The 24952-nt window shown below is 40.5% G+C and overlaps 1 protein-coding gene across 3 annotated transcripts; it reads right to left on the bottom strand.

The window, feature by feature from the left end:
- Window positions 1-26: 26 nt before the first annotated feature.
- Window positions 27-24952, bottom strand: Ppt1 (palmitoyl-protein thioesterase 1). 3 transcript variants are annotated; one of them, XM_046468461.2, is made up of 9 exons: window positions 24791-24950; window positions 20686-20795; window positions 20350-20477; window positions 19917-19987; window positions 17365-17467; window positions 5580-5670; window positions 4512-4610; window positions 2782-2853; window positions 27-1419 (listed from the first exon to the last, which is right to left on the bottom strand). In XM_046468461.2, exons 1-9 carry the CDS (start codon window positions 24912-24914, stop codon window positions 1297-1299), a joined length of 921 nt encoding a protein of 306 aa, XP_046324417.1. In that variant the 5' UTR covers window positions 24915-24950; the 3' UTR covers window positions 27-1296. The 3 variants fall into 3 exon arrangements, with proteins under 3 accessions (XP_046324417.1, XP_058426841.1, XP_058426840.1); XM_058570858.1 differs by lacking the exon at window positions 24791-24950 and adding an exon at window positions 22784-23340; XM_058570857.1 differs by lacking the exon at window positions 4512-4610 and having other exon boundaries at window positions 24791-24952.

Raw genomic sequence — 24952 nt, 5'->3', positions numbered from 1 at the left:
AAAAATATTGAAAAGAAAAATAACACTAAGGATAAGAAATTACTCTTTATTTTAGACAACCTCATAAAATTTTCACATCCCACTTCTTGTCCTTAATCCTTATCTTTCAGTTGAAGAATAAGGCTTGAGAGAGGAAAAAGAAAACTCATAAAAGGTAAACTGCAGCACAAACAAGGTTCTTTCATGAAAACATCTTAATCATTTCTGCAGCTTGGCATTCTACAGAAGTTGTCCAGAAAGTGTTGATAGGTCTTCATAGAGTGGGGGCTAAGACTTCCATGCTCAAATAAGGTAGAAAATGGTAGATTAATGGTTATTTTCCTTTACTATTCATTAGGAATTCTCAGTCCTTAGTCTGATGTGGGTTCATCTCAGAGAAGGAACATACAGTATTCTTCAAGTTTTGTCCTTCTCTCAAAGAACATCTCAGTTTGGGATACGCTGGTAAATATGACTTGTGGGGTGGAAGTTAGAAAACCTGATCTCTCTACATTGTTCCTCCCATGCTCTGCTAAAGCCAGTAATAGAGCAGTTACATCCACGCCACTTAAGAAAGATGGAATGGAAAGAACCAGCTGCCTTGTTTTTATTTCCAATCCTGTTTTCTTCATGGTCATACCCTACCCTGCCACTGTCTTTTAAGTTATGCAAGGTATACATTTTCTCTTTTAAGCAACCCAATTGGGTGCTATTTCCCTCTTTTTAATGACAAAACAATTAATTCATTATTACCTTACCAGACAGTGGTTTTATAGAGGCAAGATGGAAGGCCAGTGGAACCTGTCTAGTAATTGCTAAATACCACAGAAGGCAACATATTCAAAAGAGGAAAGCAGCCTTATCAAGCAATATTTTCCCAAGCACTAGTTAAATCTTCACCAGCAACACAAAGTATTTATATGAGCACCTCAGGCCTGGGTAACAGCCTTCTACTTGCTTGAATGTGGCTAGAGTTGCCTTCAGAATCTCTACTGCTTTAGTTTGTTCAGTCACCTGTGTCCGGCACAATTTTGGCATCGATCTGCAGCAGACTCCCTAAGACTGAGCTTGACCACATCATAAGGTTGTAAAACAATCTCCATAGTTATTAGCTGATTAAACTTGAATTCAACACCATATGGTGATAGGAGGCAGCAAATGATAAGATTCTGATCTTAGATCATTCCAAGTAGGGCATGTTAGAGAGAAGGATTAGTTGCAAGCTGGATCTGAGCTCAGGGTTGGGCATGAAGAACTGTTCCATGTAGTTTGGGAGAGCTAGGGACTCCCTGAGCTGTGTTGTGAACTGCAGGGGCTTCATTTAAGGAAGGGTATGATGTGGGCATAAAACCATTCTTGAGACAGTTGAAGATGGTCCCCTTCTGTAGCCAGAAACACCAGCTGTCCAGCTTTGTCCATTTCCTTTAGCCCCAGGCGGTCCTGCAGAAAGAAAGGCATAATGAAAGGTTTAAGTAAAACAGTAAAGTGACAATGTTCACTTGCTATATATTCTCAAAATGCATTTTTTCCCTTAGTACCTTAGAGGTGTACTATTATACTGGTTTCTTTTCGGCGGGGGTGGTGGTTGCTGGGGATTGAAACCAGGGCCTTGTGTATGCTAGTCAAGCACTCTACCAACTAAGCTATATCCCCAATCCCAGGTGTATATTGTTAGAAAATGTCAAAAAGGACACCTCCTTCGGTTTTCACTAAGCATTAAATGTATGTGCAATTTGAAATTGTTTTATATAGCTATATTCTGTACCCCACCACCACCACCCCTGTGGTGCTGGATTTCTAACCCAGAGTCTCACACATCCTACTGAGCTACATCTCCAGCCCCTACATACCAAATTCCTTTTTCTTTTTTAGGTGGGGTATTGGTGATTGAACCCAGGGGCATTTAAGTCACTGAGCCACATCTTCAGCCCATTTTATTTTTTGAGACAGTGTCTTGCTAAGTAGCAAAGGGCCTTGCTCAGTTGCTGAGGCTAGTTTTGAACTTGTGATCCTCCTGCCTCAACTTTTGGAGTTGCTGGGATTACAAGCAGGTTGCTAAACATACCCAATTCTTAATAACAACCACACAAGAGGATAAGATGGCCTTTGAAAAGTGGAAGAATTCTAGGAGATGGTGATTGTGCATTTGTGAGAGATTGTGCCTCCAATATAAATCCCTTAGTGTGCAGCAGGCCCATAATGATGTGAAATATTGCAGGTTCTTCTTAAGAAACAGACCTATTACTGAACAAAATTAACAACTCTACACCTGCTTGACCTGCAGAAGGAGCTCTCTTCGTCAGTGCCATCTTTATTGATATTTTGGTGCTGGGGACCAAAATCATAGCCTTGTACATGCTACATAAACATGTGCTCTGATCTATATCCTTAGTCCCCCAATGTTTAATTTAAAAACAGGATTTTTATGTCTGTGATTTTTTTTTTTTTTTTTTGGAAAGTAGCTCTCTGTTCTGTTTTCATTTCTGTGGAGGCTTCTTGGATTTGTAGCAAAACCCACCTTACAAAGGAAGCCAGTTCCAAATCTTTTCTTCAAGAAGAAAGCCTTACCAATGTTGTTCTTGTTTTTGCTTGAAAACCATGAGACAGGTCTTACCTTATGACCCAATGAATTTTGATAAGCCAGTGCCTGAGAAGCTAATGCAATAATCATCCTACCAAGACTTGTCCACATCAGACAGGAGTCAGATGGTTCCTTAGGCAGAGCAGGGGAAGGCTCTAGCACCAGAGAACCCAGGAGCTTCAGGAACCAGAGATGAAAGATGATCTTTCTCTCCCAGTTACCTGTATGTACAGAGTTGTCTCTTGTAAGGGAATAGTTTCCTTGGCTTGGCCACTTCTATAAAATCCAAACCACTGCAGGAGGGAGAGAGGAAAAAAAAAAGGTCAGATACTCAGCACACACTGCCAAATTCATTTGACACTGGCTACCATATCAACAAATATCCCAAAGCTATATATGTAGCTAGCAAGAAGGAAAAATGGATAAGGGGATATCTTAAGTCACTTTGTTTTAAAGGTTAATCCTGAGGGATGAGTTAATCTTCCCAAAGAGCTTTCCATCTCCTCAGAATTTCTGCTTCCTTTTCTTATTGTATACCAATCTTGAAAATCCCTGTGCTGAGGGCTGGGCTCAGCAGTAGAGTGCTCACTTAGCACATTGGGGGTGGGGGTGGGGGGGGCTGGGTTCAATCCTCAGCACCACATAAAAATAAAGATACTGTGTCCTGGGGCTGGGGCTCAGTGGTGGTGTGCTTGTCTGGCATGTGTGAGGTGCTGGGTTCGGTTCTCAACACCTCATATAAATGAATAAATTGAATAGAGGTCCATCAATAACTAAGAAAATGTTTTGAAGGGAAAAAAAAAGATTGTGTCCAACTACAACTAAAAAAAACAAAATAAAATTTAAGAAAAAGAAAAATCCCTGTGCTGAACTCTAGCCATTCAAAGGTGAATATATGATCTCTTTTTCTAATAAGCTCCCAGTCTAGCAAGGAACAGAGACAATTCATTGTTTAGCAGAGGGCTGGCAAACTTTTCTTTTTATAAAGGCTAGATATAAAATGTTAGAGCTGTATGTTTGGAACTACTCATTGCTGCCATTTTAACACAAAAGCAGCCACAGATAATATACAGATAACAGCTGTATTCCAATGAAACTCCATTTATGGATTCGGAAATTTTACTTTCATGTCATTTTCACATAAAATATACTTTTTAGTTTTTTTCCCAACAATTTAAATCAATAAAGTTCTTAGCTCACAGGTCATTCAAAACTGGCAGGCTGGATTTCGTCCTATAGGCCTGTTTGCCACCCACTGGTGGTCTGAGGCAATGTGAGGAGGGCTTTACTAGGGGCTGGTGATGATATAAAAGAGGAAGCAAATTCTGGGGATAAGGACACCTTCCTAGAGGAAGTAACATTTGCATTTGGCCTTGACAGACAAATAGGAGTTAAGACAGGAAAAAACATTCTAGAAATGAAAAAGCATGAGCAAAGGCATGCAAGAGGGGGAAAAGCTCATGCCAAGTTTGGGGCATTTCAAATACTACAATATGGCTTGATCAAAAAAGTAAATGATGTGAAGGGAGATGAAGGTGGAAAGATAGGTCAAAGCCAAATTAAGCCTACATTTAGGAATTTATAAATTCCTGAACCTTTTGGGGGTCATAGATCTCTGAAAATCTGACTAAAATTATAGATCCTTCTCCAGAGAATGCAATCACATACTCTTACATAAAATTCTGGGGTGGAATTCAGGATTACAACCAATTCAGTATTCATTTATGGAACTCAGAACCACTGCTCTGTACGGAAGTAGGTGGAGCTGGGGATGTAGCTCAGTGGTAGTGTGCTTGCCTAGCAAGGTTCAATCCTGAGCACCAAAAACAAAAACAGAACAAAATAACAACTAATGTACGTGGAGAAGACTAAAGGATTTTGCCCAGTAGGCAGCTGTGTTTTAGTGCCACTCTCAGTCCCCTGGCATGCTCTGGCCTAAGTAGTACCTCACCTCAGAGTCTACAGGGTCCACAATGGAATCATTGAGGAATTTCACCATCACAAATGTCTTCAGGGCCATGAGGTTTTTTTTGTAGGACTCATTGACACTCTGGAAGAAAGGCCAGCAGCACCTCAGAATCATTACCATCACTTTCCAACAGAGGGATTAAAGCCTCTCAGTGCTTTGTCTTCCTGACCCTGGGCAACAGTTTCATTCCCATGAGCATGGGCTGCTTTTCCAGCTTTCTGCCTAGATTATGCCCTGAGTAGCCTTTTTTTAACCATCTCTTCTGACTGACATGCCACCAACCATGGCAAACAGGTACTATGATGAATCTATCCACACTCTATAGACATCAGTCCCATAGGTTAAAGGCTTCTAGCCAGAGAATGCCAAGGAAAAATAAACGGAAAATTCTGGGTTGTTCTTGTTATTCTGGGTTGTTTTCTGTTTATTTTCCCCTTCAAATTTTCTGTTTAAAAAAACAATGAACGGGCTGGGATTGTGGCTCAGCGGTAGAGCACTCGCCTAGTATGGGTGGGACCCAGGTTCAATCCTCAGCACCACATAAGAATAAAGGCATTGTGTTGTGTCCATCTACACCTAAAAAATAAATTTTAAAATAAATAAATAAATAATAAAATAAAAAAACAACGAAAACCCTCAAATGAGCCTAATAAAAATACAACCACCAAGTTACCAGAACCTCCAAAGCCATGCTCATGTCTGGGGCACACTCAGTGCCCTCTGCAGTGTTTCTACTAGGTTAATCTCTTTTCTGAGAAAATCTGCCCTAAAAGGTCCCACTAGGAAGATTCCCTCATGAAGACAGTAGGTATGAATTTCCATATAGCTCAGTCAGCAATCTACTGACCAAAAGGGAAAGGCCATTGGGGAGGAAGGCCTAATGAATTCTAGTCTCCCTGAAAGGAACTTCATCGCATAAGCACTGTCTCCCCAAAAACAGAACTTCTGATTCCTGGGTTCTGCCCAGGACAGTTTGGGTAAATTGTTACTGCTCATTTGCATCTGATGCCCCAAAAAAATGCCAAACTGGGAGCCCAGCTGGGTCCTTACCCGCTCCTGATTTATATCTGCCAAGAAGATGCTGTGGTTGCGGTATACATCCTCCTTTATAGGATCATGCCAATATTCTGCTTGTACCAGGCTACAGGGAGAAAAAGGAATAAAGGTAACTAAGCTGCCTGTCAACATGCCTCAGGCATATGCCAGTATAAAAGCCACCAAGAGGCTTCAAAAGGACAAAAGACCAGAGTCCCCACTTCTCAGGCCTTATCTCCAGTACAGAAGACAAGACCTCTACCTACAGGACAGTTCATCGACAATACATCTTGCTGAGACAAAGATGGGATATTTAGCATGGTACAGAAAATCCAAAGGATTTAGGGAAATGGTTCATCAATATTTGATTCCTCTATGGCATTAAGCTTTATCACACTTAAGCCTTCCAGTCATGTTGGCACATGCTGTCCTGTGCCACGGTCCCACGTCCCTTACTGTCTTTTGCATCCTACTCATCCTGCAAGACTCACCTCAAACATTACTTTCTGCCCCTTCTCCATCCAGTCATCTCTCTCTCTTCATCTTGCCCTCCTCAAACTAGAATGGAGTGCTAACACATCCCAGTGAGGCTATCAGTAGTAGTAGTTAGAATGACATTCTATAATCTGTTTATAAATTTATTTGTATCCTTTAAATGTTTGGTTTCACTGATCTTTAAAAATTCAATGAACTCTGAACATTGATAAAATACTATTAGTACTGGTCTTGTCATTTTGTTTTAGTATTGCTGTTTCTTACATGTAGAAGTGGTCTTAAGCTCTGTGGCATACAAGAGATGCTTGGTGGTAAGGATTTGCTGAGTGAAATGGACTGAACTCTGAAAGAAGCTGCCACTGAAAGAGGGTTAGGATTAAGAGGTGTGAGGAGGACTGGGATTGAAGCTCAGTGGTGGAGCACTTGCCTAGCATGTGTGAGACACTGTGTTCAATCCTTAGTACCACATAAAAATAAAAAATGTATAAATATATATAAAACCCAGCAGCTCAGGAGGCTGAGGCAAGAGGATTGTGAGTTCAAAGCCAGCCTCAGCAACTTAGCGAGGCACTAAGCAACTCAGTGAGACCCTGTCTCTAAATAAAATAGAAAAAAAAAGAGCTGGGGATGTGGCTTAGTGGTTGAGTGCCCAAGTTCAATCCCTGGTACCAAAAAAAAAAAAAAAAGCAAGATAAGGTGGCACACACCAGGGAGGCTGAGACAGGAGGATCATGAGTTCAAAGCCAGCCTCAGCAAAAGTGAGGTGCTAAGCAACTCAGTGAGACCCTGTATCTAATAAAATACAAAATAGGGTTGGGGATGTGGTTCAGTGGTTGAGTGCTGGTCAATCCCTGGTGAAGAAAGAAAAGGAAAGGAAAGGAAAAGGAAAGAAAGAAAAGAAAGAAAGAAAAAGCGGTGGGAGGAGAGGGGAGGCCAGCATAGTTAGAAGAACAAGGGGGAGAGGCAGTTTCAAGAGTGTGTGGGAAAACTATCCCAATGACTTTGGAAACTAAAGTAGGAGGACTGCAAGTTTGAGGCCAGCCTGGGCAATTTTGTGAGCATGAGCAAGTTCCTGAGTTCAATCCTCAGTAGTGCGCGCGCGCACACACACACACAAATACAAAAAAAGTGGGTGGACAACACACCTCTCAGAAAGGTGACCACTCTTGGCTTACACAGACACTATAAGGGAATGAACACAAAGGTCTTTGGATCTTGCCAGGCAAGGTTTCTGGTGACCCAGAATTCCAGTGAGCGAGGCCTGATGGTTGAGGATGAAAAAAAGAGTAAGGATGGTAGCCATAGGTCACCTTTTTGCATGAAAAGGAAACAGAGCCACGAAGGGGCAAGGACATTTTGTTTTGTGAGAATCCTGGAGTAGCCAGGCGCAGTGGCACTATAATCCCAGCAGGTCAGGAAGCTGAGGCAGGAGGATCACAAGTTCAAAGCCAGCATCAGCAACTTAGCAAGACCCTGTCTCAAAAAAATTAAAAAGGGGCTAGGGAATGTGCTCAGTGGTTAAGCACCCCTGGACTCAATCCCTGGTACCAAAAATAATAATAAAATAAATCTTGGTGCAAAGAGTGAAGGGAAGGCCTGAGGATGAATAGGAGCTACAGGTGCTCACAAGGTGGGGCACCAAGGAGGTGGAGGTTCCAAGTACAAAAGGCAGATGGAAAAGGAACACGGGTTTGTACTCATCTCATCTCCTTGTACCACTGAAGGAACACATTCAGACAGGCCAAGTAATAAGCTACATAGCTGGTGTGAATGAAGTTAAGGTAAGAGCTTGAGGGGCTGGGGTTGTAGCTCAGTGATGGAGCGCTTGCCTAGCACATGTGAGGCACTGGGTTCGATCCTCAGCACCACATAAAAATAAATAAAATAAAGGTATTATGTCCATCTACAACTAAAAAATATACAATTAATTAATTAAAAGAAAAAAGATGAGAGCTTGAACCATCAAGTCCACACTCTTGCCAATGCACCATGCTCAAGGGACAGGAAAGGATAGCTCCCCAGGCCAAACTTATCAGACACAGGCTAAAGCCTGCAAGACAAGTCTTTGCCACTTGAGACATGCTCTAGCCATGTGGCTTAGAGATAATAGTAATACTTGTATAACATTTCCCATACCAGGCTTATTCTAAGCTCTTTAGCTATATTAACCTATTTAATCCTCCTATGAATTCCATGGGGCAAATTCTATTATTATCCTCATGTTTCCAAATAAGACAATGATATTCAGAGAGATTGAGGAACCTCGCCAGGATCAGACTACTTGTAAGCATAGAGCCAGAGCAGAGACGCAGGCAGTTTAGCTCCAGATGTCCTGCTCTTCACGACTCCCCTCCACTCTCTTCTGTATATGGGATATAGACAGTACCAGCAGATGTCCCACAGACTTGGGTTGGAATCAGGTTTTTACCTGTCTGAGTTTATAAAAATTAAACAAGGAAAGGTCTAGTGCTACATCTACCCAAGGTATAAAATCAATATAAGATAGTGATATTAGATCTGTTATCATTCTCTTTTGCTCTTTTTCTCCCCTATCCTGAGTTGAGCTATCAGTACAGATGTGGTTCACATTGAGACATGCTGCTCAAGGGCCCAGCTTGAGAGGTAAGGGCCTGAAAGAGGGAGAGCAAAACGCACAGGAAGGTGTGTTGAGATAATATAAAAACTCACTAAGGAAATCCAACTGAAATACTAAGGTGAGTTTTGGTTTTTATTTGTTTGTCTTTTAATTCTGTAGTACTCAAAATCAAACCCAGGGCCTTGCGCAAAACTAGGCAATCACTCTACCACTAAGCTCCAGTACCCTTAAGATTTCTGGTGGAATTTGACAAAATAATTCTAAAATTCAGATGAAACAATAAAAGCCCAAGAATAGCCAAGACTTGAAGAGTTAAGTAAAAGTTGCTATAGTAACTAAATGGTGTGGTAATGAGGTAGCAATAGACAAATGAATCGGACAGAACAACCCCAAAACAGACTCAAGAATAGAACACACAGGAGGTAGATGAAATGCATAAGAGTAAGAAATAAAATTCAAAAGAATTAGAGGAAATTATGGAATAGAAAAATAGCTTTATGCATTAATCATAAAGATGGATAAATTTGACTACATCCAAATTAAAAGCCACTGTACTGGTTTATAGCTGTACAACAGTGTGAGTAGAATTAATACCACTAAAAAATGGTTAAAATGGAACCAGGCACACGTTGCACATCAGTAATTCCAACTAGTAGGGAGGCTGAACTAGGAGGATTGTTGAGTTCAAGACCATCCTGGACAACAAAGTAAGACCCTATCCCCCTGCCTCCTCCAAAAGAAAGATTAAAAGACAAATCTTAGGTCATATATATTTTACCATGACTTAAAACAATTAAAAATATACCAAAAAACAATATATACATTAAATGGGTAAATTATAATTATTTTATTTATATCTCAATAAAACTGTTAAAAAACAAACCTGGGGCTGAAGGTATAAGTTAGTGGCAGAGATTGTGTTTAGCATGCAGGAGGCCCTGGGTTCAATTCCCAGAAGCACAATAGCCAAAAAACACAAAACCCTGCTGCACCAAAAGGCATCATAAACTAAATTGAAAGATGCCACAGGCTGGGAAGAGGTAAGTGTAACATATTAAAAGTCTTAATATTAAAAAAAAAAAGGGTGGGGCTGGGATTGTGGCTCAGTGGTCCACATATGTGAGGCACTGGTTTGATTCTCAGCACCATAAATAAGTGAATAAAACAAAGGTCCATCAACATCCAAAAAAACATTTTTAAAAAATTGTGTATATATGATACAAACCAATGAAAAAAAGACAACCCCCACCCCACCCCAACAGGAAAATAGGCAAAGGCTATGAATAGGCAATTCACAGGAAGGGAAACCAGAGTGACCAATAAACATGAGCAGATGCTCGACCTGACAGACAATCAAAGACTTGCAGATCAGGATAGTAACCATTCCATGTACATTTGATTGGCAAAAATTTAAGACATAGGATCAAAAATTAATAAGAGCAGTAAAAACAGGAACTCTTATACTCTGTTGGTGAAAATAAAATTTGTACAGCCATTTTGTCAATATTGACTAAAGTTTAAATTGCACATTTTAACAATCACTGTCATGGGGCTGGGGATGTGGCTCAAGCAGTAGCGCACTCGTCTGGCATGCGTGCGGCCCGGGTTCGATCCTCAGCACCACATACAAACAAAGATGTTGTGTCTGCCGAAAACTAAAAAATAAATATTAAAAATTCTCCCTCCCTCCCTCTCTCTCTCTCTCTCTCTTTCTAAAAACACAAACATTTTAAAAAAAAACAATCACTGTCATAACAGCAGCTGACATACACTGAGTGTTTTCAAGTACTATTCTAAGCACACTGTATCTATTTACCTCATTTAATCTTCTCTACAACACATGGGGTATAATTATTGTCCTGTTTCACAGATGATGAAACTGAGGCAGAGCAATAACTTTCCCCAAATTAGCCAATTAATAACTGATAGAGACCTCCTGCCTTTGCCTCTTGAGTTGCTGGATTTATAGGCATGAGCCATGATGCCCAGAATTACTATTATTTTTTAACAGACAGAATATTTCCAGAAAAAGAAGTGGCAAGTTTACTAGTTGAGCACAAAGTTGTAGAGAAATGCAACAATTGAGGAAAAATACTTTGAAAGAGCCACTGAGGGCAGGGAGGGATGTAAGCCCTGCCAAGCTCCCAGTACACAGGCTGGAGCCAGGGCCTGGGGAAAACCCAGTTAATGACATGTAAAAGTTTGAACTGGGGTTGTAGCTCAGTGCTTAGCACGTATGAGGCCCTGGATTCAATCACCAGCACATCCACATAATAAAAGGTGTGTAAAAGCTCTAATTTCCTCTGAGCTGGCTAAGGATGAAAGGCCAAGATGAAGGCCAGGCAACAATGGAGTATTCACAATGGCAGGGAGTAGGAATGGGGATAGGAAGGCAGGACGGGGTGACAAGAGAAAACTAGAGGAAAGAGGAGGCCAGGAAGGGCTGACAACATCTGCAAAATGAAAGGGCAGAGTTCACATCTAGGAAGGAGACAACTGTTTTGCTCACACCAGTCCTCACAGCCCCTGCCAGGCCTAGACAGGGGTAGGGCTTGAAAGATGCTTCCTACTAGTTACTGAGTATACCAGGATATCATATTAGCTTTGCTAAGGTTAAATTACCTGGAAAGTATAGAAGACATCTTTTGTTTTTATCTAAAAACAATTGTCCCTTGTTTGGGAACTGCGCTTCTACTGCCCCACCCACTAGTTACAGGGTGGGGAAAGGCTGGTTCATAGGTCCCACATCTTGGGTTGCAGCTAATAACAGCAGAGGTGGGCACCCGACCTGAATTGGGGCATGGCCCTTCTCTAAGAATCTGAACTGGGACTAAGAGATTATAGCCTTGGGTGAGCGTGATGACACACACATATAATCTCAGCAATGTAGGAAGCTGAGGCAGGAGAATCTCAAGTTTGAGGCCAGCCCGGGCAACTCAGTGAGACCCTGCTTCAAAAGAAAAGGGGTTGGGGATGTAGGTAAGTAGTAAAGCACCCTGGGCTTAATCCCCAGTACTGCAAAAAGAGAGATTCTAGCCTCAGACCAAAATATCTCCTAAACAGAAGAATAAACACTTGAAAGCTGCACAAGGCCACCTATCACCATGTGGTTAGTACAGGGTGGTCTGCATGGCAAGGGAAAAGATGCAGTGATAAAGAGAACTAAGAATAATAGCTAGTAAGAGATGCTTTGGCTCCTGATGGCTCCCATTTCCTGATTTCAGGGCTTCTGAGGCCTTGGGAACCAAAATGTTATAAATTTATTTTTTAATTTACCTTGGCTTGATTTGGTTTCTTTCTGGTAATCAGGATCCTCCCTAATACAAAGGGCAACCTTGGACAATACTGCAGAGAGAAATCCTGTTTCTTTTTGTTATCTTCAGCTCTCACTATCCCCTTTCCCACCACTGAATTTTAGCTACTTGCCTCTTTAGCTCTCATACTGGCCATCTGATAAAATGAGATTTTGCCCATACAAAGACATTTTTAAAATAAAAAGCAAACAATTCCACAAAATTAGAAAAGTATCCTAAAAGTTAATCTAAATATGAGCTGCTGAAAATTCAGAATGCTTCCCATGGAAACAGCTCAATTTCAGCTCACAAGTATAATTCATCTACAATGTCATAAAACACCTCAAATCATTCCTCTTCTCACTCCCACTGTCACCACCCGTGTGGACCCATGACCAATACACTCTTACCTAGATTGCTGCAGAGCCCCTAACTGGTTTTCTATTTTTCCTCTAGCCCCCTTACAATCCACAAAGCAATGAAGACTTTCCAAAAACATAAATCAGGTCATGTTAACTTCTGCTTAAAACCTCCCTATGGCTTCCATTCTGTTCAGAATAAAGTCTCAATACCTTATGTGGCCTACAAGTCCTTGCATGATGCAGACTCTACTTTTTTGTTCAACTTTCCCCATCTTGCACTAAACTGTAGTTACCCTGGCCTAGAACAAGCTAAACTTGTCCTAGCTTCAGTGCCTCTGCCAGCTGTTCTTCTGCCTAGTCCTTCTTTTCTTAAATTCTCTTTCCATCTCATCCTTCATATTCTAGATTCCAGATCTCTTCTCCAAAGACCAATTCTGTCCAAAGTAAGTACTCCCTCCATTACTCTGCATCACAGCATCCTGCTTTTTTCTCATGGCTTTATCCTTGTTATTTAGGGCATCCATATGCCCCTTTCCCCACTAATATGTTACTTCATGAGAGCAGGGACCCCAATATCTTCTTTTCCATGGTATCTGTGAAACCTACAATATCGCAAAGAGCAATAACTCAATATTTGATGAATTTATAAACTGCAACTCAAAGTTAGAGAAAACAAGCTGAGTGCAGTGGTGCATGCCTATAATCCCAGGTACTCTGGAGGTAATGGACACTGAGGTAGGAATAAAAATAAATAAATAAAAATTAATTAATTAATTAAAAGGGCTGGGGATATTGCTTGGTGGCAGAGCACTCCTGGATTCAATCCCCAGTACTGAAAATAATAAATAAATAAATAGAAAACAAAAACACTACAATATCTATAAAGGAAACAAAAAACTAAATTAAATAAGTATTTTGAACACAGCACCACTAGTAATAACAACAAAAGTCTGGCCACTTAACATGAACTAAACATTGCACTAAATGTTTTATATCCAGTTTGTTTAATCCTCACAATAGCCCTCTAGGAAAGTACTAATTTCATAGACATCGAAGGAAATGAGGCTCAAGTTGCCTAGGGACCCCATAACTAAATGGCAGTAGGACTGAAGCTCTTTATCCACCCCCTGGAAAGACAGCATGGAAGGTGATGTTTTTTTCCCTGTTTTTGCATGTCTGAAAAAAAATCCTTATTTTCCCTCACATGTTTAGTGCTACTTGGGGGTTAGCATACAGAATATTAGGTTGGAAATTACCTTCCCTCAGATTGCACAGATCTGTGCCACTACCTTCTAGTTAGTAGTTTTGCTATTAGGCATGAGCTGCCATCAGGATTCTGACTCCTCCTGTGCAGCCTCAATGGGATCTACTCTTTACCCCTACTGTTCTGAGATTTTACAGTAATATACTTGGTTATAGTTTGGATTTTTTTTGGGGGGTGGGCAGGGTACTGGGGATTGAACTCAGGGACACTCAACTACTGAGCCATATACTAGCCCTGTTTAGAGACAGGGTCTCACTGAGTTGTTTAGCATCTCACTTTTGCTGAGGCTGGCTTTGTACTCGTGATCTTCCTGCCTCAGCCTCCTGAGCCACTGGGATTCAGGCATGCGACACTGCACCCACCTATACTTTAGATTTATATTGTCCCCAAGACCTATGTATTGATGGCTTGGTTGTCAGTCTAGCAAACTGTCTAGTATTACTTATTCAATAATTCCAAATTTAGGGCTGGGATTGCAGCTCAGCGGTAGAGCATTTGCCTAGCATGTATGAGGCACTGCATTCAATTCTCAGCAATGTATAAAAATAAATAAATACAAGTATTATGTCCATTTACAACGAAAAAATAAACAAACAAAAAAGACTCCCATTAGTCAGATACTAGCTTCCTAAACTGCTTCTCTAATTTTATCTGTTCTCCCAGTTTCTCTACCTCTGAATTTTTGTTCTAATTTCTAGGAGATTTCCTCAACTTTTCCCATACTCCCCCCCTTTTTTTTTTTTGGTTATTATATTTTTAATTTCTAACAGTTCCATCTTACTCTGTTGATTTTATTCACATTCTAATATCATAAATGCAATCTCTCTGAAGATAATAATTATGGTTATCCAACAGTATCTGTGGGTGACTGGTTCTAAGACCCATACAAAAAGGAACTCAGAAAAAATGGATGACAATGGAAGGAACAGAAGAAATCTTAAAAAAAAAAAAAAAAAAAGCCTGTCTAGTTGGCCCTGATTCTATGGATTCCACATCCATGGATTCATCTAACCTCAAGTGAAAATATCCAGGGGAAAAAAATATGTACTGAACATGTATAGGCTGTTTACATGTGCATCTGAGGATGTTCAGATCTCTTACACAAAATAGTATAATCTATGTACATCCTCCCATACACTTTATATCATTTCTACTTTACTTATAACCTATATTATACCTGGTATAATGTATATGCTATGTAAATAATTGTATGCTGTATTGTTTGAGGAATAATGACATGGAAGAAAGCCTGTACATGTTCAGTACACAGTTTTTTCCCCAAATATTTTCACTTGAAGGTAGATGAACCCATGGATGTGGAACCCATAGAAACAGGGCCAACTATATAGGCCTTTTTTTTTTTTTTTTTTTTTAAGATTTCTTCTGTTCCTTCAATTGTCATCCATTTTTTCTGAGTTCCTTTTAAATTTTTGTTTGTATGGGTCTATCCTTCATGTTGGAAGCTTTCCTCTCAGATGTCTGGCCAGGGCCTTTGATTCAATGCTCATATTTAACAAGGCATGTCAAGGCTGACAGAAGCTTTTTATGTTAGAGCAGAGCTTATCTACGGGTGGGCTCAGTGTACCGTAATGGGGAGGGGGTGGGGGGCCTGCCTTGGAGGATCCTCAAACATGGATTTGTACATCTTTTCTTTAAGTCAGTTCTTCTAAACAGTGTTGACCAAACTCTGCCTGGTAGGTAATCTTGGCTGGCTGCTATCGTTCTGGAAGCAGGCTGGGGAAGGGGATGTGTTTTCAGTACGGCATTGCTCCTCCATCCTGTGCTTGCTATCTCTAAGTCTGGAGCTTCTCTAGTTAAGTTGCTCCAAAGAATAAAGTTTGCTTCTTCTGTTAGGGTGGGGGAAGAGTAGGGGAAGAGTAGTCATTTGGATGTACATTTAATGGAATTGAGGAGTCCACAGATTTTCAACAAAAAGCTCTGCTTTAGTACTACTCACTTACTTCCATCTTCAAATTAACTTTTAGCTCTAATTCCTGAGCCTTCATGGAGCTATAGAAGATGAATCTGCTCCTCTTTGTCAGTGTAACCCTCTTCAGGCCTGAAGGTTCCAAGTTTTTCTGTTTTCTCTTACTCATTTATCTGCTTTCTCTTTTAAAGATATATTTATTTACATTTTGTATTATCTCTTGTCTCCTTTCCTGTTCTCCTTTGACTTTATGGGTTTATCCCTTTTTATTCTTCTGCTTCTGAATTTTAAGAAGAAAGTGAAGATAATACATTGTTCTACCATTTCAATCAGTATTTAGGTATCACTTCTTACCACCCTTCAACTGTTTATTGATCATTATTAACATAATTCTGGTTGCCAGTGGTTATATTTTTTTTGGGGGGGATAGGTATTGGGGATTGAACTCAGGGGATCTCAACCACTGAGCCACATCCCCAGCCCTATTTTGTATTTTATTTAGAGACAGGGTCTCACTGAGTTGCTTAGGGCCTTGTTTATGCTGAGGCTGGCTTTGAACTCGCAGTCCTCTTGTTTCAGTCTCCCAGCCACTGGGATTACAGGTGTGCGCCACTGCCCAGTTTGTCAGTAATTATAATTTAGATAACGAAACAAAGAAACAAAAGATGGGTTTTCCTGAAGCATCTGCTCAAGAGTTAGAAGAATAAAGATTAAAGAAGTAAGAGTGAAATTTAAAGAGGCCATATACATCCAATGAGAGCAGAGAATACGTAGCCCGTGAACAACCAATATATCACTAATTAAACCAGGTATAGTGTAAAGCTTGGCACAGTCTGAGTTGCTGGAAGGGTTAAAAGAGGAGGTGGAGATATACAGCTTCCTGCACTCACCATCAGGTGGAACTGTCAGCCCAGGCAGCTTTGTGTCTGGAGTGCAGCCATTGGGTTGGAAAGGAAGAAAGCCAACTGTAGGGTTTTTGTATCTGCAAGTCAGTCACAAGGCTACTTTGGAAAATGGCTTCCAGGATGTGTTGTGTGAAGAATTGTTATTTGACAATAATGATGCACTGGGTAAACCCACAGGATAGGGCTGGGGATGTGGCTCAAGCGGTAGCGCGCTCGCCTGGCATGCGTTCGGCCCGGGTTCGATCCTCAGCACCACATACAAACAAAGATGTTGTGTCCGCCAAAAACTAAATAATAAGTATTAAAATTCTCTCTCAAAAAAAAAAAAAAAAAAAAAGAGAGATAAACCCACAGGATAGATATAGCCACATTAGTTGATCCCAAACCCCAGCTACCACCTAGAATTCTCCAGACTTATTGGATCAGAATTTCTAGGGATAGAGCCATTTTTAGTGAATTTCCCAGCTGTTCTGAAGTATAATTCAGTATGTAAACTAAGGAACAAAAATACACTCCCAAAGTGATTCTGTATATTTTTAAATAATCAAACACATTTGAATAGTTGGGGATACTGATGTAAGAATGGCTAACCTCTCCCTGCTGACAACATAAACAATCTGTCCTCCAAATATTAATAGTTAATTTCCTGGGCTTAGTACTATCTAGATGCTGTTTTATTTGTTAATGATGGTGTTTTATTTGTTATCATTATATTTTTCCCATAGCAAAATGCCTTTTTCTTTCTTTTTTAAAAATTAATGTCATTGTTAGAGCAATTTTAGGTTTACAGTAAAACAGAATAGATAGTGCAGAGCTAGTTATAAAAAAATGTCTTATTTGAGAACTGGAGCTATAGCTTCATAGCTATAGCTCCATCCAGCTAGCATGCATAAGGCTCTAGGTTCAATTCCCCAGCACAGATAAAAATAAATAAATAAATAATAAAAACAGCTCATACCGTTCTTGAACAGCTTTGGAGTAAGCCCCAGCATTCAGTGTTTTTCTGATAAAGTCACAGATGTGAGAGCTCTCTCCTGGGCATCGAGGGAGTCCAAAAACACCTAAAACAGCAAAAGACATAACATCCATTCCTTCAACAATCATGTCCTGGATCTAATATGTTCAAGGCACTAGAATAAAGAAAAACCAACAAAAGCCAGACCTTAATCTCATTAATTTCTCCCTCAAGAAAGTGAGTTATTGAGAACTAATATAACCAGCTTCATCCTGGTGCTATTATGATTTGGATCTGGAATGTCCCCTGAAAATCTCATGTGTTAGGCAATACAGCAATGTTCAGAGATGAAAAGACTGGCTTATGAGTTGATTAATATATCTGATGGACTGAAAATCGGAATAGACAACTTGGTGGTAACAATAAGCAGGAGGAGCAAGACTGGAGCAATCAGGTCACCAAGGGCATGGCCTTGGGGATTCTTTCTGTCCTAGAACCCCTTCTTGTTGTCTCTGCTCTCCAGCTGCCATGAGCTGAGCAGTCTTCTTCTGCCATGCCTTTCTGCCAAGATGTTTCTGCCTCAGAGCCAGCCAACCATGGGCTGAGACCACTGAAACTATGAGCCAAATAAACTTTTTCATCTCTAAATTGTTCTTGTCAGTTATTTTGATCACAGTGACAAACAGCTAATGAATGCTTAGTCCCACATTCTTTGTTGACTAAGGACCTCTGCACCTGCTCTGCACCTGCTCTTTCCTAGAGGATGTGCTGCTTCTGTACTCTACCACATGGCTAGACTCATTCTCATCTCCTGGGTCTTAGCTTGTGGATGTCAGACTATCCACTATGTGAGGTGGTGCCTGTTCCCATTCTCTTTCCCTCCCCCAGTTATACTTTTATTCTCAGCATCCTCATCAATAACTTTTTTGGGGAGCGAGGGGAAGGTACTGGGAATTTAACTAGGAGCATTTTACCACTTAGCTACATTCCCAGTCATTTTTATTTTTTATTTTGAGACAAGAGTCTCGCTAAGTTGCTTAGGACCTCACCAAATTGCTAAGGCTGGCCTTATATTTGCTATCCTCCTGCCTCAGCCTCCCAAACTGCTGGGATTACAGGTGTGCAAGCCACTGTGCCCAGCCATCAATAACTTTTTTAAGTACCAAGCATAGTTCTAAAGCATAGTCATTCCTTGGTATCTATGGGGAACTGCTTCCAGGACCCTCCTGAGGTCATCAAAATCTATGGATGTTCAAGTTCCATGTATAAAACTGTGTAGTATTTGCATATAACCTATATACATCCTCCCATATACTTCATTTAAAAAAATTTTTTTTGAGGTGCTAGAGAATGAACCCAGGGCTTTGCATACTAAGCATACCCTCTACCACTGAGTTATGTTCCTAGATTCCCTATAGATTATAAATCATCTCTAGATTACTTATAATACCTAAAATAATGTAAATACTATGCAAATAGTTTTTATGTTTAGAGAATAACAAGAAGAAAAAAAAGCCTGTATGTGTACAGTACAGATGCAATTTTTTTCCCCAAGTATTTCCAGTCCACAGTTGTTTGAATTCACAGATGTGGAGCCCACAGATTCAGAGGGCCAACTGTGTTGACAATAATTAATCTTCCCCATGGCCCTCCAGAATAGACATCCTTTTTTCCCCATATCACAGAGAAAACTTTAAAGAGAGGTTAAATACCTCATCCAAGGTCACACAACACTGGTTACAACAAGGAGTTTAACACAGGTAGCTTGGCTCCAGAGCCCCTCCATAAATATTTGTTGAATGAATGATAAAAATGTCTTTTTTACCAACGTGTATATGTAAAATTCTTATACTTTTGAAAAGTATTTTCCCACCCACCATTTTACTTCAGTCTCTGAAAAATTCCCAGAAAATAGACAAGGCCTTGTTTACTTTACCTCATCTGTGAAAGGAACCTAAGATACACTGATATGCCCATGAGTAACAGTTAATAGTGTCAGTCCAGCTTTTCTGAATACACGAAGAATTCTCTTGTTCCTGAACAGTTACATTCATCAGAATAGAGATAAAATCCTATTCCAAAGATATATCCTTCCCCCCAAATATGTAATTCAAACTAGAAAACCTAATGTTTTTCAAAGGGTTTAATCTATATTGTTAAATTTATGACCAAAAAAGGCTTATACACACTTTTTTTCCTTAAGCCCAAATTCAATAGCATAGCACCAACACCAGAAAACAGGAAAATTCATTATATTTTCCTAACTCCTTAAGTGCCACCTGCCATGTGGCTGCAACCAACTCACCTGCACATAACATCAGTTAAATTGGAGAACAATAAATGGCAACCTAATGATTCACCTGTGTAACTGGGCTCTGGAATCCTGAGTCTCTTCCTATTTCTCATCAGTGCTGGCTAGTTTGTCACAAGCTGCAGAAACAGGATTTTACAAAGATGGCTGACTTCTTATGCAAACAGAGCTGCTAGATTTTTAAAAATCAAGTGGTCTTGTGGGTTAGAGCAGAGAAAGAAGGAAATAAAGTGGTCAAAGTTACCTTGATGTTGTCCCCCAACTGAGATGAGATTGATCATGGGAGGTGATGGGCATCTCTGAGCCACTGCCCTCCTGGGGATTAAAAAAACAAAAAAAAAGCGGGAGGTGGGGAGAGATTATCAATGCTGGCAGATGAAAATGTATCATCATCAGTTAGCATCATAGATTAAGCTACTTAATACCCAACTGTGCCCCCAAAAAACTATTATAAGACTTTCCTCTACCATGGTCAAACACAAAACCTTTTTTTGTTGTTGTTGTTTTTCTCATAGAAAGTACATTATGTTCCCATGTTCTTACATGGCTACATTTTAGAATAATTTTCTTTCTAAGACAGGGAAGGATCCCAAAAGAATTAGAGGAAAGAATTTATCTGAATATAAGAAAAAAATCAATTCCATGCAAGTAGCAATATATATCAGAGAAGGACTTACAGAAATTGGCCTCCCTGGGAGAATCCCATAGCATTGTAACCTTGCTGCAATTTAGGATCTTCAGCAAGAATCTGGCATACTGTTGTTACTTGGGAATTGACATTCAAGAAGAAGCTGTTCTCCACATCCTAAAAAAGGAGTCACAGACAAGTGAAAGGATGGGACTGAAGCAACCACTAGCAACTGCAAGAGGTGACCTCAAGTTGGCACTTTCACACAAGCCGTCCAGAGTGAAGGTGTTCTTGTATAATTTGCTTCTGAAAATGCAATGTGAAACATTCTAACAGCACATTCAGTCAGCAAGCCTTCAAGGAACAGAGTAGCAAAGGGCCTTACCTCTATCATGGTCTTTCCAATCTCTAAAGACAAGACGTAAATTCCAGGTATTTTCTTCTCAACCATTTTTTTAATAGCACCCATGCTTAAGGGATTACAACAGCTGTCTCCTAGCCAACAAAAACAATGATGGAAATTCATGAATCAAAACATTACTTACTTTTTAAAACTTTTGTGCCTCAAAGGGCATTATCGAGAATATGAGAAGGAAACATACAGAATGGGAGGATATATTTGCAAGACATATATCTGAGATGGATTTCCAGAATATATAAAAAAAATCTTTACAATAAGATAATGTAATTTTTGAAATGTGAAAAGGCCAGGGGAGGCAGCAACATGTAATCCCAGCAACTTCAGGAGGCGGAGGCAGGAAGATTGCAAGCTCAAGGCCAGCCTCAGCAACTTAGCAAGAACTTGTTTCAAAATAAAAAATAAAAAGGGCAGGAGATGTAGCTCAGTGATAGAGCAGTCATGGGTTCAATGGCTAGTACTACACACACACACACACACACACACACACAAAAGGACTCTGACATTTCTCCAAATAAGATCTTATAATGGGCAACAACAAATATCATTGATCATTAAGGAAATTCAAATCAAAACAACAATGAAGTACAAATTCTTACTCATCTAGATTGCTTTAATAACAACTTTTCTAAAAAATGGAAAGTAAGTGTTGTCAAGGACATAGAGAAATAGAAACCATCATATATTGCTGGTGGAAATGTAAAAACAAAGCCACATGGAAAAGTTTGGCAATCTCTCGAATAAATAAATAAATAAATAAACAGACAATTACCAAATGACCCAGCAATTCCAACTCCTAATTATATACTCAAGAGAAATGAAAACATACATCAATACAGAAACTTGCACACAAATGTTTACAGTAGTATTACTGGTAATAGCCAAAAGGTGGAAACAAGCCAAATGTCCATCTTATGGATGAATGAATTAACAAACTCTGGCATATTCTTTTTTTTTTTTTTTTTTTGGTGCGGGGGCACCAGGGATTGAACACAGGGCACTATACCACTGAGACACATCCCCAGCCCTTTTTATTTTTTGAGACAGGTCTCACTTAATTTCTTAGGGCCTTGCTAGTTGCTGAGGCTGGCTTTGAACTTGTAATCCTCCCAAACTGCTGGGATTACAGGAGTACGCCACCACGCTCAGCCTGGAATATTCATTTGATGGACTATTATACAGTCATAAAAAAGAATAAAGTATTGACATATGCTACAACTTGAATGAACCTCAAATACATTATGCTAAATGAAATAAGTCCAACACAAAAAGTCACAGTCCTATAGTTCCTTTTATATGACATACCCAGAATAGACAATCCCATAGATACAGAAAGTAGACTGTAGGTTACCAGGGGTGGTAGGAGGGGAAATGAAATGATTACTTAATGGCTGGCATGTTGAAAATTTTTGAAACTAGAGATAAGTGGCGCTTGTTTGACACTGTGAATACACTAAATACTACTGAATGCTGTACTTTTAAATGGTTAACTTTATGTTATATGAATTTCATCTTAATAAAAAGATTAAAAGAATACTTTTTTGCCCTCTACCAGTTTATCAAATAATAACACACTTCAAAGGCCTGCATGATATACTTGAGACACTAAATTTACAATTGAAAACTAAGCAGAGGTATACATTCCCCCTCCTTTACCATAAGGGACATTTTAGGCAAAGAAAGAAAGATTTCTCTTTATAGCCAAGATTAGGGTAAGGCAAGTGAAGCACCTAGCACAAAATTTAAGGGGGTACTCACTCTCCAGTTCCTTCCAATTGCCAACCCTTCACTTATAAAAAATTGAAAGCAAGAGCTTCCTTAAATTTGCATTCTAGCTGCTTCCTAGACTCATCCTAGTCCCAGACTTGTTTCTCTTCCCATTAAGGATCCATAACTAAGAACGGAAGAAAACTCAGTAGAGAAGTGGACTGAGATCATTTTCCCATTTTTCACTTAATAATTCCATTTTCAATCTTAGAAGAAGCTTAAGTACCAGTTTAAAGAAGGAAAAACTATGGCCTGGAGAATCGTCTATTTCTCTCCCAACAACATTCATCACACTGACCTGTTTATTGTTGGCTACTGAACTGCCTCCCTTGTGACTGACCGCAAGTACTGGGAGAGCAGGAAGCATGTATCTTGTATCTTCTTTTAACCTCACTGTAGTAGCTCCTAGCTTGAAATGGAGTCTTAAAAGAGCTGTCCACGTTTGCTGACTCTAATTCCTTTCTGAACATGTTTTTAATCTGTTCCAGTAAAGCTCTATTACCACTTTCCCCCAAAACTGTTTTTGTCAAGATCATGAATGATCTTCACGCTGCTCAATACAATAACCAGTTCTCAGCCCTCATCCTACTTAATCCATCAACAACATGTGATACAGTTGATTGTTCCCTTCCTCTTGAAACATTTTCTTCCCTTGGCTTCTGGAACACTGCAGTGTCCTGACTTCCTTCCACCTTGTCTCCCTTGCTAGTTCCTCCTCATCTCCTCCACCTCCAAATGCTTTAATGCCTCAAGGTTCAGTACTCTGTCTACACTCACTCCCTAGGTGATCTCACATAGTCTCAAGGATTTAAATGCTAGTCAGATGCTGAAGGCTCCTAACTGAAATCTCCAGCCTGTATCTCTCACCTCCACTAGATGCTCTTATGTCTCTATGACATCTCCCAGTTGTATAACAAAGATCTCACATTTAGATAAGTCCAAAACCAGATTATATCTGGGGGAGGGGGGCGTGTAAAGGCGTGCACCACCACACCCAGCTCAAAACCAGATACTTGATTGTTCCTCATCCCAAATTTGCTCACCCTACAGGCTCCCCCACCTTGGTGAAATGACAACTTCAGCTGGGTGTGGTGGCACACACCTGTAATCCCATCAGCTTAGTAGGCTAAGGCAGGAAGATCACAAGTTCAACGCCAGCCTCAGCAAACTTAGCAAGGTTCTAAGCAACTTAGTGAGACCCTGTCTCAAAATAAAAATAAAAAGAGCTAGGGAATATGGCTCAGTGATTAATGCCCCTTGGTTCAATCCCCAGTACAACCTTCTAGTTGTTCTGGCTAAAACCTGTGGTCATCTCTTGACTCTTGTGTCACATCTAAATCCCAAAGTTTCCACCTTCAAAAGAGACCTGTACTTTGACCACTTCCAACACCTCCACTGTTAATACACACAGATCCAATCCCCATGATCTCTTTATGTTATTGCAATAATAGCTTCCTATCTTGTTTCCCTGCATGACCCCGAGTCTACTCTCAATACAGCAACTTCAGTTAAAATGTAAGTCAGATCATGTCACCCATATGTAGAAAAGGTTCCTGTCTCACTCTAGCCAAAGTCCCCTTGCTCACTCAGTTCCAGCCACACTCATCCAAATATTGCTCCTTGCATATACAGGACATAATTGTGTCTCGAGGCCTTTGCATTTGCTGCTGTTCCTTCTACCAGACATCCAAATGACATCTTTTCTTATCCACTTCTGGTCAGTGAATCCTTTCCTGGCTTTGCTTTATAAAAGTACGGGATATCACCTTCCCTCTCTATCCTCCCCACTTTGGTTTTCTCCATTGTACCTGTTACCATTTGACATATGAACGTTTTACTTATTTATTCTTTTACAAGCTGTCTCTCCTACTGCAAAGTAAGTTTCAAAAAGGCAAAGATTAGACTTTTTCATTCAATGCCGTATCCTCTGTGCGCAGCAGATGCTCGCTAATATGCTGGATGTATAATGCAGAGCCTAACGAATTTCGATTCAATGTGTGAACGAATAAAAAGGATGGATGCACCGCTCAGGTAGGAAAGACCAGCAAGCCTGAGCAAGTTCAAGACGCTGCACGCTGTGCAACTGCTGCAAGGATGACAGAGACAGCCTAAGACCCCGTCGCAGTACACAGCTATGAGCGCTCACTCCCGCACAGCCCCTTTCCCTTCTCCCGGTGCAGAGCAGCGCCCCAAATCCTAAAACGGACGGGTACTGGGGAATCACTGTCCTCGCCCTCCACACCCTCATTTTGCAGACGTGAACCCGGAGAGCCACCAAAGGCTTGGACCCTCCTCGCTCACTCACCCATCCCGTGCCAGATCACCAGCGGCAGCGGCAGCGGCGGCTCGAGATGCCCCAGTGCCCGGGCAGCGCAGGACCAGGGCAGCAGGGCGACAGCCAGAAGCCACAAGAAGCCGGGCGCCGCCATCTTGGCTGTCACATGATCGCGGGCGCACTGTGCCAAGA

This window comes from Marmota monax, unplaced genomic scaffold, assembly GCF_021218885.2.
Source record: "Marmota monax isolate L192 unplaced genomic scaffold, Marmota_monax_Labrador192_F-V1.1 WCK01_AAM20220418_F8-fsc00008, whole genome shotgun sequence".
Lineage (NCBI taxonomy): Eukaryota > Metazoa > Chordata > Mammalia > Rodentia > Sciuridae > Marmota > Marmota monax.
Note: the sequence above shows the minus strand (reverse complement) of the source record. Positions and strands in the feature narration are given on the sequence as shown.

Excerpts from the sequence above, each read along its gene's own strand:
- Ppt1 (XM_046468461.2), bottom strand. The coding sequence starts at position 24,914 with ATGGCGGCGCCCGGCTTCTTGTGGCTTCTGGCTGTCGCCCTGCTGCCC. Across the intron at positions 20,796-24,790 it reads GGTGATCTGGCACGGGATGG|GAGACAGCTGTTGTAATCCC; the intron begins GTGAGTGAGCGA and ends TTTGTTGGCTAG. Across the intron at positions 5,671-17,364 it reads TCCAAAGCTGTTCAAGAACG|CCTGGTACAAGCAGAATATT; the intron begins GTATGAGCTGTT and ends TTCTCCCTGTAG.